The sequence below is a fragment of the Vidua chalybeata genome, chromosome 3 (genome assembly GCF_026979565.1).
Source record: "Vidua chalybeata isolate OUT-0048 chromosome 3, bVidCha1 merged haplotype, whole genome shotgun sequence".
NCBI classification, from domain to species: Eukaryota; Metazoa; Chordata; class Aves; order Passeriformes; family Viduidae; genus Vidua; species Vidua chalybeata.
Window position 1 is genome coordinate 22865914 of NC_071532.1, and position 17071 is coordinate 22882984.

At 52.4% G+C, this 17071-nt stretch overlaps 3 protein-coding genes and 1 long non-coding RNA gene across 8 annotated transcripts; 1 reads left to right on the forward strand and 3 right to left on the reverse strand.

The window, feature by feature from the left end:
* Positions 1–643: 643 nt before the first annotated feature.
* Positions 644–3854, reverse strand: LOC128786450 (acrosin-like). 2 transcript variants are annotated; one of them, XM_053939704.1, is made up of 5 exons: positions 3709–3854; positions 3188–3430; positions 2609–2874; positions 2204–2349; positions 644–1735 (listed from the first exon to the last, which is right to left on the reverse strand). In XM_053939704.1, exons 1-5 carry the CDS (start codon positions 3777–3779, stop codon positions 839–841), a joined length of 1623 nt encoding a protein of 540 aa, XP_053795679.1. In that variant the 5' UTR covers positions 3780–3854; the 3' UTR covers positions 644–838. The 2 variants fall into 2 exon arrangements, with proteins under 2 accessions (XP_053795679.1, XP_053795680.1); XM_053939705.1 differs by lacking the exon at positions 3188–3430.
* Positions 3855–3924: 70 nt separating this feature from the next.
* Positions 3925–6408, forward strand: LOC128786451 (uncharacterized). Of its 2 annotated transcripts, none has more exons than XR_008430298.1 (3): positions 3925–3980; positions 4997–5314; positions 6045–6408. It is a non-coding gene; the product is annotated as an uncharacterized LOC128786451 (long non-coding RNA). The 2 variants fall into 2 exon arrangements; XR_008430297.1 differs by having other exon boundaries at positions 4997–5277.
* Positions 6409–7099: 691 nt separating this feature from the next.
* LOC128786153 (acrosin-like) lies at positions 7100–10822 on the reverse strand. Of its 3 annotated transcripts, none has more exons than XM_053939218.1 (5): positions 10635–10822; positions 8852–9094; positions 8284–8549; positions 7938–8083; positions 7100–7462 (listed from the first exon to the last, which is right to left on the reverse strand). In XM_053939218.1, exons 1-5 carry the CDS (start codon positions 10814–10816, stop codon positions 7277–7279), a joined length of 1023 nt encoding a protein of 340 aa, XP_053795193.1. In that variant the 5' UTR covers positions 10817–10822; the 3' UTR covers positions 7100–7276. The 3 variants fall into 3 exon arrangements, with proteins under 3 accessions (XP_053795193.1, XP_053795195.1, XP_053795194.1); XM_053939220.1 differs by lacking the exon at positions 10635–10822 and adding an exon at positions 10495–10517; XM_053939219.1 differs by lacking the exon at positions 10635–10822 and adding an exon at positions 9374–9537.
* Positions 10823–12915: 2093 nt separating this feature from the next.
* Positions 12916–15373, reverse strand: LOC128786155 (acrosin-like). Its single transcript, XM_053939221.1, has 5 exons — positions 15236–15373; positions 14715–14957; positions 14166–14431; positions 13754–13899; positions 12916–13278 (listed from the first exon to the last, which is right to left on the reverse strand). Exons 1-5 carry the CDS (start codon positions 15304–15306, stop codon positions 13093–13095), a joined length of 912 nt encoding a protein of 303 aa, XP_053795196.1. The 5' UTR covers positions 15307–15373; the 3' UTR covers positions 12916–13092.
* Between the last annotated feature and the right edge of the window lie 1698 nt (positions 15374–17071).

A 17071-nucleotide genomic window follows, 5' to 3' on the forward strand; every position in this document is an offset into this window, starting at 1 on the left:
GGAAACTGTAGATTTAGAGTAGATATAAGGGCTGGCTGCAACCAGCTTGGATATGAGAGCGTTCAGCTTCCCTCAGCCCTGAACGAGCACAAGGTATGGAAATTTAGGTTTGCTTGTGCTTATGAATGTCATAGCTCAAGGTGTGCTCTGTGTGGGGGATTTTCAACTCCCTCCCCTAACTTTTCCTCTTCTATTAGGATTTTTAGAGAATAAAGCACATTTCAGACACTGGTGAGATGTGAAAATTGGACCAGATAAATGAAAAATTACACGTAATAGCATTGGTATCTGTACTGCAAAGCACAGTGCCTATTTTGCCACTGAAGAGAGGAGGAAATGACATAAGGGAGAAGTGTCAGTGTTGTAAAAAAGCAACACTTCTCACAAATGGTTACTATGAGAGGAATTTATCTTGAGTGCAGTAAGGTAGTATTGTCTCCCAGGAGTTTTCAGCAAATACCGGAGCCTTAATGAAAATATTTTCCTATCCTCTTCCTGGGCTTGATGTGCCAGGTTCCTCCAGCCCATGGTGGCTCAGAGCACTCTCCTCTCTGACCAGGTACTTTGGAGCTCTTTGGAGCCATTCTGTCCCTTTGTGCCTTATGGATCTTGCCCAGGAGTTGGAATTGCACTGAAAAGCTGATTCACTTTGAGCATAGGTAATTTTATTTCAACAACTTAGTCATCTCCAGTGTTTGCCTGCACACAGGAGAGGAGTGTGGTCAGGACACAGCAGGTTTTTGACCCTGAGGCTGCCTTTGGATCAGCAGGCATTGCCCCAGCAGGAAATGGTTGTGGGTGCACTGCAGCCTGCCCTGGATCCCTCCTGTCTTGCTGCTCAAGCTGTGTTTTGTCCAAGGACCTCATGAAGGAGCTTCTTCACCTTAGTAAAGAAGTCTACCAGCTTGTTGAGTGGAAATGGGCAGGAGCTAAGCTCACCCAATGCTGTTGGCTTTGGAGTGGGGGGCACTGTCGGCGAAGGCTTTTGAGATGGGATTGGTGTTGGCAATGGATTATATGTGGGGGGTCGTGTTGGCCACGGCTTAGGAGTGGGAGGGGATGTTGGCAATGGATTATAAGTGGGGGGTCGTGTTGGCCACGGCTTAGGAGTGGGAGGGGGTGTTGGCAATGGATTATAAGTGGGGGGTCGTGTTGGCCACGGCTTAGGAGTGGGAGGGGGTGTTGGCAATGGATTATAAGTGGGGGGTCGTGTTGGCCACGGCTTAGGAGTGGGAGGGGGTGTTGGCAATGGATTATAAGTGGGGGGTCGTGTTGGCCACGGCTTAGGAGTGGGAGGGGGTGTTGGCAATGGATTATAAGTGGGGGGTCGTGTTGGCCACGGCTTAGGAGTGGGAGGGGGTGTTGGCAATGGATTATAAGTGGGAGGTAGTGTTGGCCATGGCTTAGGAGTGGGAAGTAGTGTTGGCCATGGCTTAACAGTGGGAAGGGGTCGTGCTGGCCATGGCTTATGAGTGGGAAGGGGACGTGTTGGCCATGGCTTCAGAGTTGGTAGGTGAGCCGTCATAAAATTACTCCAGGTTTGTGATGTTGGAGAACCCCTTCCAACTGTGTTTGCGCCTGTGTGGACCAGGATCCAGTCATAGAAGTACTGAGTGGAGATGTAGATTCCAGGCTGCCTTGCTCTGGCACAGCCTCTTCCCCAGCTGGTCAGTCCAACAACCCACCAGTAATCAGCGTTGTTGTCCTGGCACATGAGAGGACCACCGCTGTCACCCTGCAGCAGAGCACAGAGGATTAAGGTGGTGTTGGGGGCACCTGCCAGCACTGGGGCTGTCTCCTTCTATCCCACAGCCCCTGCCAGCGCTGTATTCTGGGCAGAGAAAGGCTCTGCTCAGGGGCTGGAGCCTCCAGAAGCTTGACTGTGAATGACTTGGGTTCTTGTAGGGTAGGGCTCTCTCTGTTGTCTCTGCACAGGGCTCCTGGATGTGCAGAGGATGGACGTTTGGCACCTGGGCCTCTGGGCTACCAGGCCCATTAGCTGGGCTTTCTGGGCTTTTGGCACAAGGGGAGGCCTGGGCAGGCAGATGTGGATGGGGAGTGTGTGGGAAGCCCCCACAGGAGTCGGGGGGGAGATGGGGCTGGGAGGGTGACTGAGTGGCCGGGAAAAGCAGGCTGTGTTGTGGCAGTGCTGCCCAGGCTGCCGGTGCTGCTGGGGGCTGAGTGGCTCGTGGTACGCTCCTACCTGGCAGGTGTCGATGTTGCCCTGTGGGTAACCAGCACACAAGTTGTGGGTGTGGATTTCTCCTGCATACCACTCACTGCTGTTGCAGAGCTGGACATCGATGAGCTGGACCTTGGCCTCCTGCAGGTGATCACTTTCTTGTTGAGCTGTGAGCAAAGAAATAAACCCTGAGCACTATATTACCCATTCTCCTCTCCTGACTTGGGAAGGGCATTCTCTTCCCTAGGGTTTGGCTTTGCCTCTTCAGAGGCACTGGGGCACTGTGTCCCTGCCTTTGGGGAGCAGTCCAGGCCCATCTTTGTAGAGGTGTCTGTCCTGTAGCCTGGCTTTGGCCTCTGCTATGGGGAAACCCAAACCCTCTCCTCAGTGCGCTGACCTGCCCAAGGAGTTGTTCTTGGAACTCACATCTTGCAGCAGTGGCACCCCAGCCAGCCACCCAGCAGTTTTGCAGCTCTGACACTCTCAGTGTGGCGTCGGGAGCACAGGCCAGCTGGATGTAGGGGCTGCACTGGACAGGATGGTCCAATTCCAGCAGGGCGATGTCGTAGCTCATGTCAGCAGGATTGTAGTACTGGTGAATCACCACCTGCTTGACACTGCGCATTTGTGCCCCATGGCCCGGCTGAGTCAACTGCGTGGCCCCAATCACCACGTACAGCAGACTGATGTTACTGCAAAGGAGATGGAGGGAGGGCTGAGAGGGAGCAGAGCCATGTGCCGTAGCCACCCAGCAGTTGCCAGACCTCTGCATGGCAAGGCAGAGAGGGAGCAGTGCTCTGGCAGGTGTGAGTGCCCTCACATGCCTTAGGCTGGGGGAATGTCAAACTGGAGGCTGCTAGGAAGACTTGGCACAAGCCCAGACTTCTCCTGAGCACTGTGGCAGCCTGGCTGCCTGAGAGGAAAGGGGACGGGAGTAGCAGGTGGTGCTGCTGACAGGGCAACTGCTGGTGTTGTGGGGATGTCCCCATTCTTGCTCCTCCTTACTCAAATTTGTCGAAGCAGTGGGCTGCTGTGAGGACCCACTGTGTGCTGATGAGGGACCCTCCACACAGATGCCCCAGGCCTGGTATCCAGGGGTGCTGGATGCTGACCATCCAGGGCCAGGCCCCTGGCAGGGCACCTGTGCCACCCACGATGCGTGTCATGCCGGATTCATAAGCCATGTCGCCGTAGTAGTACGTCATGAGGCCGTAGTCAGACACCACGGCTCGGAGCCCACAGGTCCCTCTGCAAGCAGAAAGTCATTTCCATGCTGCTTCATGGCCTGCTGTGGCTCAGGCTGAAGCTCAGCCCTCTGCCCTCCCCACAAGGACTTGCACGCACTGCAGGCCAGGGAAGCCCATGGGGTGTGCGTCTGTCCGTGCCAGCACCTGGCTGCTGGCAAGGAACTGAGGCTTCCTGTGGTGGGTGTGAAGCTGTGGCCCAGCCATGGGGACATGTAGGTCCCCTCCAGGGAAGGCTGCAAGTGTTGCCATGGCTCCCTCCCAGGGCCTGGCGCCACTCACCCACAGTTGTCCCATGTCCCGTGCACCAGCCTGGCCACAGTCAGCAGGACGAGGAGGCCGAGCCAATTCATGGCTGCCAGAGGCACGTGTCAGCTGCAAGCACTGAGAGGTCCGTGCAGCAGCAGAGCCACAGCCGCAGTGCCTGCAGCAGCTGCGCTGCCCGTGGTGCCCTCGGCCCTGGGGCTGATGTCACAGAGGGGTGGGTTCCATGTTCTGGGCTCTGTGGGGTCCTGTGGCATGGAGCCCACTGGGGGAGGGGCAACATCTACTTGGTGAGCCATGAAATGGTTTGGGGTGGAAGGGACCTTGGTGATCATCTAGCTCCAACCCCACTGCCTTTGGCATGGAGGGATGGCTTGCTCTAGACCCAGCTGTCCATCTTGTACATGTCTTGGCTCAGAAGCTGTCCTTGAATACTTTGAGGCATGGGGCATTGAAGTACTAAGTCCTGATCAACAGGCCCTGACTAAGGCTAGAACAACAGGCCTTTAGCCAAAATTGGCCACTAGATGGACATTCAAACCAATGTTATCTATATTGGAGATATATCCACTCACTGGAGAAACATGGATTTTCCTTTCCATACTTAGGAACTGGACAAGGCCACATCTGGCCTTGTTTTGGGGGTGTGGGATCACAGACAAATTTGTTGGTTTCTCCGGGAGCACTCCCAGGCCTCAGGAGCATCCCATTAGGAGAATGAAGCCAGTTGTTACTGCACTAGAAGTTTTGGTATCTTGCTTATTCCACAGTATAAAAACAGGGACCTCTCACAGCACAGTCAGTAACCTCACTGCCTGTAGGGGAAGGTACCTGCAGGGTTGCCCAGTTGCTGTGAGTGGGAAAGTCAGTCCTTGACTGTGACAGTGGCTTTCCCCCAGTTGATGGGCAGGCCTGGATAATGTTAAGGATTAGGGTAAGTTGTGATGTGTCTTTCTTCATCACTGTCGGCAGTTGTTTATAGTAATGACTGGATGCATTGCCTTTTGTAAATATTTGCTAATGATTTGATGTCTTCTTTACTTGTCCATTTGCAATTTTTTGCAGTTTTAAATTATAGTAAATTACAGTTATTCCTGAAGTTGGTATCTCTGTCTTCTGTGCTGACCCTACTTACATGAAAAACAGGCATCCACAGGTGCTCTGGGATGCCAGTATCTCAAACAGCCTCACAGTCAAGAATTCCTTCCTATGATCTCAATCTAAAGCTACCTCTGTCACTGTAGAGTCATTGCCCCTTGTCCTATCAGGACCTGCCTTTGTGAGGAGGCTCTGCTGCTTTCTTTAGGCCCCTCTTCTTGCGGGATGAGGCTGTGCAGTCCCCACGGCAGGCAGTGGCTGAGGAACCCATTTGGGGCAGGGAGCTGTGCCAGCTGCAGATTGAGCTCTGGCTGGCAGGAGCCCAGGACCAGAGGCTGTGAACTGCCCATGCTTTGCATAACAGAGGGCACAGGGAGCTGTGGCACTGGCCAGGATTTGAATGGACACCGAGCGCTGCAGCAGGAGCCGGTGGTTCTTTATGGAACGCAACATCTGCGAGTCTGCTGGGGAAATCCTGAGGTTGAATGGGTATGGAAACTCTAAGCTGGTCTGCTGACTGGACAGGGTAATGGCCATCCCCAACCCTGAGTAACACTCTTTCACTCAGTGTCTTTAGTGAGCAGGCAGCCCCTGAAATTTACTTCAGGAAATATTTGCCAGGGTGGCAGGGACCAGATATGGGGTGGTTGTTCTCAGCACAGCACATCTTGATTAAGAGAGGTGGAAGAGTGCCACCCACTGTGAGACAGGACTCCATTGGCCTGGTGATGCCAGATTCATTTTTGCCTATTTTCTTTTATATATTCTCTGTATTCTTTACACATACATTTGTAGCTCTGTAGCCTGTTGTTGTATCTGTGGCTAGTTTCCCAGTACTTTTCCCTACCTTTTCCCTAAGCAGACAGACAAAAAGTATTTCGGAGCTCCATGCTGTGGAGAGTACAAAGCCCCTAATCCTATCTTGGTTCTTCTTGGGAACCAAGGCTGGAAACAGCTCTTTGAGATGCATTTTCATAAACAAAGTTTAGTTTCTATCTGGATGGGGGGTGGGGGGTGAAGGAGGATTTAGAGACTGTTTAACTGGAGGAGGAATTACTTCACAATTTGTGGTCCTAATTGGTGATTTTTGTCAAATATGCTAATTTGCTAAGCTTATAAAACTGTATTCACCCCATGTGGGGGAGGAATTCTGTGGACATTTGCCATATCTGCCACAGGAGGCCTCCAATGAAGCTCAGCCTTTATATTACCTCCTATACTAACATTATGTCGAAGGTGTGCTGTTTTGTTTCTAGGTTCTTTAAGGCATCACTTGAAGCCAAGAAGAGTATTCAGAAGCAGATGGAGTGACACTTAGCTCAAGGCATTTTGAAGCGTTCCATTAGATGAAGAAAGTCAATGTTCACTTGCCTTCACCTGGAAAAGAGAGGTGAAAACTGCCTTCAACAAGACGACCCCATGGCAGTCTACCCCAAGTCTACGCTTCAAAAGTCTCCTGGCCCAACAGAATCAAAGTTTGAACGGAAAGGGCAAAAATTTTGGTGCAGATTTGTACAGGTTGTAGATGATTTGTTAATTAGCGAGTTGAGATAAGAAGGTTCTTTCCCATCCTGTGGTGATTCTGTGCAGCACTCTGGAAAACAAGCACATCAAGTTGTAGTTTGTGTCTGTGCAGCTGGCTCTTTGATTGCTCTTTCCCTTCATTTGCCAGGCTTATACAGCCTCTCATCTTCCTCAACTCCTCCCTTTCTCTGCCCTCATCTTCTCCATGAGCCATGCCCAGGCATCACTTCGCCCTGGCTCACAGGCTGGCCCTGCCTGTGAACAGCCTTGGTGTTGCAGGTGGTGTTGGCCCACACACTTTGGCATTCCTGGTGTGCTTTCCTACTGTTCCTGCCAGGTTCCTCTCCCCAGAATGACCCCAGCTCCTCCTTTGAGTATCTGTGAAATGTGACCACGTGGCACATCAATCCCCCTTTGCTGCCCATGAAATCTGGGTCTGCCTTAGGGCACTGGCACTCCAGTCAGGAGCCAGGAGTTTCTCTTGTCATGCTTGGGAGTTTGCCAGATGTGTTCCCTTAGCCCAGGCTCACACCAGGCCCTAATCAGCAGCCCAAGTGCATTTGAGCACCACCCCCAAGGTATCTGCTTTTTTCCTATCCCTTTCCTAGGCTTGATGTACCAGGTTCCTCCAGCCCATGGTGGCTCAGAGCACTCTTGTCTATGACCAGGCACTCTGGAGCTCTTTGGAGCCACTCTGTCCCTTGGTGCCCCCAGGCTCATTCGGCAGGTGCTGAGCATGGCACTTCTTGTCTTGCCCAGAATTCAGAAGTGCACTGAAAAGACGGTCCCCTGTGAACCAAAGTAACTTTATTTCAACAACTAAATCAACTCCAGTGTCTGTGTGCACAGTGGAGATGAGAGTGGTCAGGACAGAGCAGGGTTTTGACCCTGAGGCTGCCTTTGGATCAGCAGGAAATGGTTATGGTGCACTGCAGCCTGCCGTGCATCCTGCCTGTCCTGCTGCTCAAGGAGCACTTTTAACTGTGTTTATACGCATGTTGTAATCGATCCAGTCAAAGAAGTCCTGAGTGGAGATGTAGACTCCAGGCCTCATTGCTCTGGCACAGCCTGTTCCAAAGCTGGTTAGTCCAATGACCCACCAGTAGTCAGCGTTGTTGTCCTGGCACATGAGAGGACCACCGCTGTCACCCTGCAGCAGAATACAGAGGATTAAGGTGGTGTTGGTGGCACCTGTCAGCACTGGGGCTGTCTCCTTCTATCCCACAGCCCCTACCAGAGCTGTATTCTGGGCAGAGGAAGGCTCTGCTCAGGGGCTGGAGCCTCCAGAAACTTGACTGTGAATGACTTGGGTTCTTGTAGGGTAGGGCTCTCTCTGTTGTCTCTGCACAGGGCTCCTGGATGTGCAGAGGATGGACGTTTGGCACCTGGACCTCTGGGCTACCAGGATCATTAGCTGGGCTTTCTGGGCTTTTGGCACAAGGGGAGGCCTGGGCAGGCAGATGTGGATGGGGATTGTGTGGGAAGCCCCCACAAGAGCTGGGGGGGAAAAGGGGCTGGTAGGGTGACTGAGTGGCCGGGCAAAGCAGGCCCTGGGTTGTGTTGGGGTGGTGCTGCCCAGGATGCTGGTGCTGCTGGGGGCTGAGTGGCTCATGGTACGCTCCTACCTTGCAGGAGTCAATGTTGCCCTGTGGGTAACCAGCACACAAGTTGTAGGGGTGGATTTTCCCAGAGTACCAGTCACTGCTGTTGCAGAGCTGGACATCGATGAGCTGGACCTTGGCCTGCTGAAGGTGATCAGCTGAATCTAGATCTGTGAGCAGGGAAAGGAATAAGCCCCTGGCAGCACCATGGCAGTTCTCCTTCCCTGTCTGGAGAATCCCTTTCCCTAGGGCCAGACCTGTCTCTGCAGAGGTGTACGTCCTGTAGCCTGGCTTTGGCCTCTGCTCTAGGGAAACCCAAACCCTCTCCCCAGTGTGCTGAGCTGGCCCAGACATTGCTCTTGGTACTCACTTCTTGCAGTAGTGACACCCCAGCCAGCAATCCAGCAGTTGATGAGCTCTGAGACTCTTAGGGTGGGGTCAGCCACACAGGCCAGCTGGATGTAGGAGCTGCACAGGACTGGACGGTCCAGTTGCATCAGGGCAATGTCGTAGCTGTAGTCGCTAGGCTTGTAGTCGCTGTGTATCACCACCTTCTTGACGCTGCGCACTTGTGCCCCAGGGCCTGGCTGAGTCAACTGTGTGGCACCAATCACCACGTACAGCATGCTGATGTTACTGCAAAGGAGATGGAGGGAGGGCTGAGAGGGAGTCACAGCAGCCCAGCAGTTGCCAGACCTCTGCATGGCAAGGCAGAGAGGGAGCAGTGCTCTGGCAGGTGTGAGTGCCCTCACATGCCTTAGGCTGGGGGGATGTCAAGCTGGAGGCTGTTAGGAAGCCGTGGCACAAGCCCAGGCTTCTCCTGAGCACTGTGGCAGCCTGGCTGCCTGAGAGGAAAGGGGACAGGAGTTGCTGGTGGAGCTGCTGACAGGGCACCTGCTGGTGTTGTGGGGATGTCCCCATTCCCTGCTCCTCCTTACCTGATCTTGTCAAAGCAGTGGGCTGCTGTGAGGACCCAATCTGCAGTGATGAGGGACCCTCCACACCAGTGTCCCAGGCCTGGTACCCAGGGGTGCTGGATGCTGACGATCCAGGGCCATTCTGCTTCCGCGGCACCCATGCCACCCACGATGCGTGTTATGCCATAGTCATAAGCCACGTCGCCGTAGGAATAAGTCATGGGGTTGTTGACAGGTGGTGGGGCTCGGAGCCCACAGCTCCCTCTGCAAGCAGAAAGTCATTTCCATGCTGCTTCATGGCCTGCTGTGGCTCAGGCTGAAGCTCAGCCCTCTGCCCTCCCCACAAGGGCTTGCACGCACTGCAGACCAGGGAAGCCCATGGGGTGTGCGTCTGTCCGTGCCAGCACCTGGCTGCTGGCAAGGAACTGAGGCTTCCCATGGTGGGTCGGAAGCTGTGGCCAGGCCATGGGGGACAGGTGGGTCCCCTCCAGGGAAGGTTGGAAGTGTTGCCATGGCTCCCTCTCACCGCCTGGGGCCACTCACCCGCAAGTGTACTGGATGCTCTGTGCCAGCCCTGCCACGGTCAGCAGGACCAGGAGGCCGAGCCAATTCATGGCTGCCAGAGGCACGTGTCAGCTGCAAGCACTGAGAGCTCCGTGCAGCAGCACAGCCACAGCTGCAGTGCCTGCAGCAGCTGCGCTGCCCGTGGTGCCCTCGGCCCTGGGGCTGATGTCACAGAGGGGTGGGTTCCATGTTCTGGGCACTGTGGGGATGTGTGTCATTGAGCCCACTGGGGGAGGGGCAACATCTGCTCAGTGAACCATATATAGTTTGGGGTGGAAGGGACTTTAGAAATTTTCTCGCTCTGACCCCCTTGCCTTGGGCACAGAGGGACAGCTTGCACTGAAAATGTTTTTCGAGGTCTGGCTCAGAAGCTATCCTCGAACACAGTGACAATGACTTCCCCCAGCTGATAAGCCGACCTGGACGATGATCAAGGATTAGGGTAACTTGTGATGTGTCTTTCTTCATCACTGTAGGCAGTGTTTTATAATAATGATTAGATGCATTGCCTATCTTATCCTTTTGTAAATATTTGCTAATGATTTGATGTCCTGTTTACTTATCCATTTGCAATTCTTTGCTGTTTCTGATCCCTAAAACTTTAGGTTTTATATTTTTCTGATTCTCTGCTGCCTTGGTGTGTAACTTTGAACTTCATATTAAGTGTTAATAAGTTCTCTTCACAGGGTAGTTAGACAAAACAATCCCTTCTCAACTTGACAATCAAGGACAGCCATTACCCAAAAAGCATAAATAAAAGTGAAGTGAAAGGGGCAAGCCAAGATGTTGAGACTTCATGACCTGAAGCTGTAATTGGATAGTTAACTCCAATATGTAAATGGACCAAAACTTATAAAAGTGTAAAAACTGGTGACCAAGATCCATTTTAGATCCAACCTGGGTGTAGCCCTGGCCAGGCTCTTGTAGTGTCCAAGGGCCTTAAAGGCCCTTAAAGGCCTTCCAATAAATACTTACTTTATTCATTAAAATCTGTCTAGTCTATGTTCCAGACCAATTTCCTCAGGCAACAGTTTGAATTATAGTAAATTACAGTTATTCCTGAAGTAGGTATCTCTGTCTTCTGTGCTGACCCTACTTACATGAAAAACAGGCATCCACAGGTGCTCTGGGATGCCAGTATCTCAAGCAGCCTCACAGTCAAGAATTCCTTCCTATGATCTCAATCTAAAGCTACCTCTGTCACTGTAGAGTCATTGCCCCTTGTCCTATCAGGACCTGCCTTTGTGAGGAGGCTCTGCTGCTTTCTTTAGGCCCCTCTTCTTGCGGGATGAGGCTGTGCAGTCCCCACGGCAGGCAGTGGCTGAGGAATCCATTTGGGGCAGGGAGCTGTGCCAGCTGCAGATTGAGCTCTGGCTGGCAGGAGGCCAGGACCAGAGGCTGTGAACTGCCCATGCTTTGCATAACAGAGGGCACAGGGAGCTGTGGCACTGGCCAGGATTTGAATGGACACTGAGCGCTGCAGCAGGAGCCGGTGGCTCTTTACGGAACGCGACATCTGCGAGTCTGCTGGGGAAATCCTGAGGTTGAATGGGTATGGAAACCTGCTCTGACTGGGTAAGAGTGGTGTGGGTAGGGAATCAAATGGGGCAACCATTGGCTCGTTGGAGCCACCTATGCTTCCGAAATGGTCACACAGGGAAATTTCCTCAGCACTTTGGCAGCCCAGATGGGACCCAAGGGCAGTACTGCTGGAGACTTCATCCTTCAGAGAGGGTATTGATGAGTTCACTTGGGATCTTTAGAGCAGGAAGGAGCCAAATGGGGAGTGCACTCTGTGTAAATTATACAGGTACATTTGTCTCTAATGTGGCATTTGGTGCAGATTTGGTGAAATTACTGGTAGAGAGTGGAGAAGGCATGGACAGCATGATTAGTGTAAGAGGGCCAGAGAGTAGTTGTGGAGGCCCCCCTAAGGTGCGAGATGGGGGGCCCTGAGTCTCTACTAGGACATTTGAGTCTCTGCTGAAAGGCTTTTGGACACAGGCATAGGGAGAGCCTTGTGTCCCTCGTGCCAGGGTGCTAGGGTCCCATGGCACACACAGAATGGAGTGGAAGTCTCTTCTTGGCATGCACAAAGGAGTTTCACATTCCTCGATGTGTTTGATATGATGGGAAAGATCCCTGGTTTAGGTGAGGGGATGTCCCTGGCTGCGGTTGCACAAAACTGGGAGAAATTGTTTGTGCAGCAGAATTTTTGCCAAGACAGCACAATAAGGTTGTTCCAGGATGGTTGGGTGACTCTAAGCTGGTCTGCTGACTGGACAGGGTAATGGCCATCCCCAGCCCTGAGTGACATTCTTTCACTCAGTGTCTTTAGTGAGCAGGCAGCCCCTGAAATTTACTTCAGGAAATATTTGTCAGGGTGGCAGGGACCAGTACAGATGTGGGGTGGTTGTTCTCAGCACAGCCCATCTTGATTAACACAGAGGGTAGAGTGCCACCCACTGTGAAACAGGACTCCATTGACCTGGAAGCCAAGAAGAATATCCAGAAGCAGATGGATTGACACATAGCCCAAGGCATTCTGAAGCTTCCATTAGATGGAGAAAGTCAATGTTGACTTGCTTTCACCTGTATAAGACAGGAATTGCCTTCAACAACACTTCCCCATGGAATTCCTCTACCATTTTTCTTTCCCTCTCCCACCACAAAAAATATTGAGGTTTGATTGAAAGGATATAAAATTAAGGGGAGAATGAGTACAGTTTGTAGATGATTTGTTAATTAGCGAGTTGAGATAAGAAGGTTCTTTCCCATCCTGTGGTGATTCTGTGCAGCACTCTGGAAAACAAGCACATCAAGTTGTAGTTTGTGTCTGTGCAGCTGGCTCTTTGATTGCTCTTTCCCTTCATTTGCCAGGCTTATACAGCCCTCTCATTTTCCTTGACTCCTCCCTTTCTCTGCCCTCATCTCCTCCCTGAGCCATGCCCAGGCATCACTTCGCCCTGGCTCACAGGCTGGCCCTGCCTGTGAACAGCCTTGGTGTTGCAGGTGGTGTTGGCCCACACACCTTGGCATTCCTAGTGTGCTTTCCTACTGTTCCTGCCAGGTTCCTCTCCCCAGAATGACCCCAGCTCCTCCTTTGAGTATCTGTGAAGTGTGACCACGTGGCACATCAATCCCCCTTTGCTGCCCATGAAATCTGGGTCTGCCTTAGGGCACTGGCACTCCAGTCAGGAGCCAAGAGTTTCCCTTGTCATGCTTGGGAGTTTCCCAGATGTGTTCCCTTAGCCCAGGCTCACACCAGGCCCTAAATCAGCAGCCCAAGTGCATTTGAGCACCACCCCCAAGGTATCTGCTTTTTTCCTATCCCTTTCCTAGGCTTGATGTACCAGGTTCCTCCAGCCCATGGTGGCTCAGAGCACTCTTGTCTATGACCAGGCACTTTGGAGCTCTTTGGAGCCGCTCTGTCCCTTGGTGCCCCCAGGCTCATTCGGCAGGTGCTGAGCATGGCACTTCTTGTCTTGCCCAGAATTCAGAATTGCACTGAAAAGACGGTCCCCTGTGAACCAAAGTAACTTTATTTCAACAACTAAATCAACTCCAGTGTCTGTGTGCACAGTGGAGATGAGAGTGGTCAGGACAGAGCAGGGTTTTGACCCTGAGGCTGCCTTTGGATCAGCAGGAAATGGTTGTGGTGCACTGCTGCCTGCCGTGCATCCTGCCTGTCCTGCTGCTCAAGGAGCACTTTTAATTGCATTTACACGCATGTTGTAATCGATCCAGTCATAGAAGTACTGTGTAGAGGTGTAGACTCCAGGCCTCATTGCTCTGGCACAGCCTTTTCCAAAGCTGGTTAGTCCAATGACCCACCAGTAGTCAGCATTGTTGTCCTGGCACATGAGAGGACCACCGCTGTCACCCTGCAGCAGAGCACAGAGGATTAAGGTGGTGTTGGGGGCACCTGCCAGCACTGGGGCTGTCTCCTTCTATCCCACAGCCCCTGCCAGAGCTGTATTCTGGGCAGAGGAAAGCTCTGCTCAGGGGCTGGAGCCTCCAGAAACTTGACTGTGAATGACTTGGGTTCTTGTAGGGTAGGGCTCTCTCTGTTGTCTCTGCACAGGGCTCCTGGATGTGCAGAGGATGGACATTTGGCACCTGGGCCTCTGGGCTACCAGGCCCATTAGCTGGGCTTTCTGGGCTTTTGGCACAAGGGGATGCCTGGGCAGGCAGGTGTGGATGGGGATTGTGTGGGAAGCCCCCACAAGAGCTGGGGGGGAAAAGGGGCTGGGAGGGTGACTGAGTGGCCGGGCAAAGCAGGCCCTGGGCTGTGTTGCGGTGGTGCTGCCCGGGATGCTGGTGCTGCTGGGGGCTGAGTGGCTCGTGGTACTCTCCTACCTGGCAGGTATCAATCTTGCCCTGTGGGTAACCAGCACACAAGTTGTGGGTGTGGACTTCTCCTGCGTACCACTCACTGCTGTTGCAGAGCTGGACATCGATGAGCTGGACCTTGGCCTCCTGAAGCCGATCAGCTGAATCTTGAGCTGTGAGCAGTGAAAGGACTAAGCCCCTGGCAGATCCATGGCAGTTTCCTCATCTCTCTGGAGGGGATCCCTTTCCCTAAGGTTTGGCTTTGCCTCTTCAGAGGCACTGGGTCATTGTAACCCTGCTGCCAGCCTATGGGGAGCAAGCCAGGCCCATCTTTGTAGAGGTCTATGTCCTGTAGCCTGGCTTTGGCTTCTGCTGTGGGGAAGCGCAAACCCTCTCCCCAGTGCGCTGAGCTGCCCAAGGAGTTGTTCTTGGTACTCACATCTTGCAGCAGTGGCACCCCAGCCAGCAACCCAGCAGTTTTGCAGCTCTGAGACTCTCAGGGTGGGGTCAGCCACACAGGCCAGCTGGATGTAGGGGCTGCACTGGACAGGATGGTCCAGTTGCATCAGGGCGATGTCGTAGCTATAGTCGATACTACTGTAGTACTGGTGTATCACCACCTGCTTGACGCTGCGCACTGCAGCTCCAGGGCCTGGCTGAGTGAACTGTGTGGCCCCAATCACCACATAGACCAAGCTGGCGTTACTGGAAAGGAGATGGAGATAGGGTTGAGAGGGAGTAGAGCCATGTGCCACAGCAGCCCAGCAGTTGTGAGACCTCTTCTTGGCAAGGCAGAGAGGGAGCTGTGCTCTGGCAGGTGTGAGTGCCCTTGCATGCCTTAGGCTGGGGAAATGTCAAGCCAGGCTTCTCCTGAGCACTGTGGCAGCCTGGCTGCCTGAGAGGAAAGGGGACGGGAGTAGCAGGTGGTGCTGCTGACAGGGCAACTGCTGGTGTTGTGGGAATGTCCCCATTCCCTGCTCCTCCTTACCTGATAACATCGAAGCAGTGGGCTGCTGTGAGGACCCACTGTGTGCTGATGAGGGACCCTCCACACAGATGCCCCAGGCCTGGTATCCAGGGGTGCTGGATGCTGACCATCCAGGGCCAGGCTGCTTCCGCGGCACCTGTGCCACCCACGATGCGTGTCATGCCATAGTCATAAGCCACGTCGCCGTAGGAATAAGTCATGGGGCTATAGACAGATTGCGGAGCTCGGAGCCCGCAGCTCCCTCTGCAAGCAGAAAGTCATTTCCATGCTGCTTCATGGCCTGCTGTGGCTCAGGCTGAAGCTCAGCCCTCTGCCCTCCCCACAAGGACTTGCACGCACTGCAGGCCAGGGAAGCCCATGGGGTGTGCGTCTGTCCGTGCCAGCACCTGGCTGCTGGCAAAGAACTGAGGCTTCCCATGGTGAGTGGGAAGCCGTGGCCAGGCCATGGGGACATGTGGGTCCCCTCCAGGGAAGGCCGCAAGTGTTGCCGTGGCTCCCTCCCAGGGCCTGGCACCACTCACCCACAGTTGTCCCATGTCCCGTGCACCAGCCTGGCCACAGTCAGCAGGACGAGGAGGCCGAGCCAATTCATGGCTGCCAGAGGCACGTGTCAGCTGCAAGAACTGAGAGCTCCGTGCAGCAGCACAGCCACAGCCGCAGTGCCCGCAGCAGCTGCGCTGCCTGTGGTGCCCTCGACCCTGGGGCTGATGTCACAGAGGGGTGGGTTCCATGTTCTGGGCTCTGTGGGGTCCTGTGGCATGGAGCCCACTGGGGGAGGGGCAACATCTACTTGGTGAGCCATGAAATGGTTTGGGGTGGAAGGGACCTTGGTGATCATCTAGCTCCAACCCCACTGCCTTGGGCATGGAGGGATGACCTGCAGTAGATCCAGTTGTCCAGAGCCTGGCTCAGAAGCTGTCCTGGAACACTTTGTGGAATGTGGCTATCACAGCTGCTTGTGGCAACCTGTGCCAGTTCCTCAGTATCCTCACAGTCAAGAACTCTTTCCCAATATCCCATCTAAAGCTACCCTCTGTCACTGTAAAATCATTGCCCCTTTTTCTATCTGCCCTTGTAAAAAGGCTCTCGGCAGCTTTCTTCAGGTCCCTTTTCCTTTGGGATGAGGATGTGCAGGCCCTGGGGCAGGCAGTGGCTGTCTCCTGTCACTGCTTGCTAATATCTCACAGGAGAACACCTAGCATAGCATCACAACCTGTTTGAAATTTCACTGCCTCTCTGCTCCTGCTCCTCCCTGCTTTCTGCAGCCTTTTTTCCATGAGATTCTTCACAAAACAGAATCACTCTGGAACAGGACTCCTTCAGGAAGCATGTGTGTGCTTGGGTCAGGAGCCAATCCAGTCACAGCCACAGTGGGTGAGCATCCACATTTCCAATGTGGATGTTTGAAGGGCAGCTGTGAATGCAACTGCTTCAGATTCAGCATGGAAATTAAAAGGAAAAAAAATATGTCCTAATAGCTTTTAATGAACAATCTGCTACTTATTTAGTTTGATGTTGACAAGTTAGCTTAATTTCTCAGCTGGAAGCTGAGAAGATGCAAGTAGTTTTGAATGAGGAACATTGTTTGGGAGTTACACTTCTAAATATTTCTGTAGTGATTGTGAAACATTTTTCTGTGAATTTCTTCTAGAGATGGAGTAATGAAATGTAGGCATGGTAAAATATTTAAGATTTCACATGGCTTTTTATTTTTAGAAATGCTCAGTTTAGTGAGTCATGACAGGGATGATACTGACCTAAACAGAGTAGCTAACTGTATCACTGGGGTGATAACTCAGAATCTTCACTACTCTTAAGGTACATCACAATTCTCCCCAGCGTGGTTTTGCCAGAAAACTTTGAGAACAATGCTGAGTCTTCCAGAATTTCAGCATCTTGTCTGGGAACCCTTACCTGGTATTTCTGGAGCAAACAGAATTTCTTCTAAGACCATATTGGCCTTGACTTCTGGAAGTGCTTTATGTTTGGCACCCATCTAAAGTAGCTCTTCTTTGGAGCTCTATGAGAAAATGGGGTGAGAGGGGAGAAAAAATGGTTAATTGCTTTGCTTCTCATAGGCAAAATATTTTTTTCTTTACATGGACATAGAAAAAGAGATACTGGAAATTTCTATTTTTTAGAAAAATTTAAATGATTGAAATTTTGTTTTATATTGGAATTGGATTGTCTTCAGTGTATTTTCCAAGGAATTCCAGCTGTCTGTAAGCATAGAAGGGCTGGGAAAAGTTAGGTTGCATGACATATATATTTATTTCTGCTGTTTTTTATTAAACTGCATCCTTCAATATTAATGTAGACCAAGAAAAAGATTTACTGCACAAGTGATCATATTGGTT

Bases quoted from the DNA above. Each gene is read 5' to 3' on its own strand.
- LOC128786155 (XM_053939221.1), bottom strand. From the start codon at position 15,306: ATGAATTGGCTCGGCCTCCTCGTCCTGCTGACTGTGGCCAGGCTGGTG. The intron at 14,958-15,235 runs GTGAGTGGTGCC...TTCTGCTTGCAG, and splicing joins GGGACATGGGACAACTGTGG to AGGGAGCTGCGGGCTCCGAG. The intron at 13,900-14,165 runs GTGAGTACCAAG...CACTGCTCACAG, and splicing joins GGGTGCCACTGCTGCAAGAT to CTCAAGATTCAGCTGATCGG.
- LOC128786450 (XM_053939704.1), bottom strand. From the start codon at position 3,779: ATGAATTGGCTCGGCCTCCTCGTCCTGCTGACTGTGGCCAGGCTGGTG. The intron at 2,875-3,187 runs GTAAGGAGGAGC...TCTCCTTTGCAG, and splicing joins CACTGCTTCGACAAATTTGA to TAACATCAGTCTGCTGTACG. The intron at 2,350-2,608 runs GTGAGTTCCAAG...CTTTGCTCACAG, and splicing joins GGGTGCCACTGCTGCAAGAT to CTCAACAAGAAAGTGATCAC.
- LOC128786153 (XM_053939218.1), bottom strand. From the start codon at position 10,816: ATGCAAAGCATGGGCAGTTCACAGCCTCTGGTCCTGGCCTCCTGCCAG. The intron at 8,550-8,851 runs GTAAGGAGGAGC...TCTCCTTTGCAG, and splicing joins CACTGCTTTGACAAGATCAG to TAACATCAGCATGCTGTACG. The intron at 8,084-8,283 runs GTGAGTACCAAG...CCCTGCTCACAG, and splicing joins GGGTGTCACTACTGCAAGAA to ATCTAGATTCAGCTGATCAC.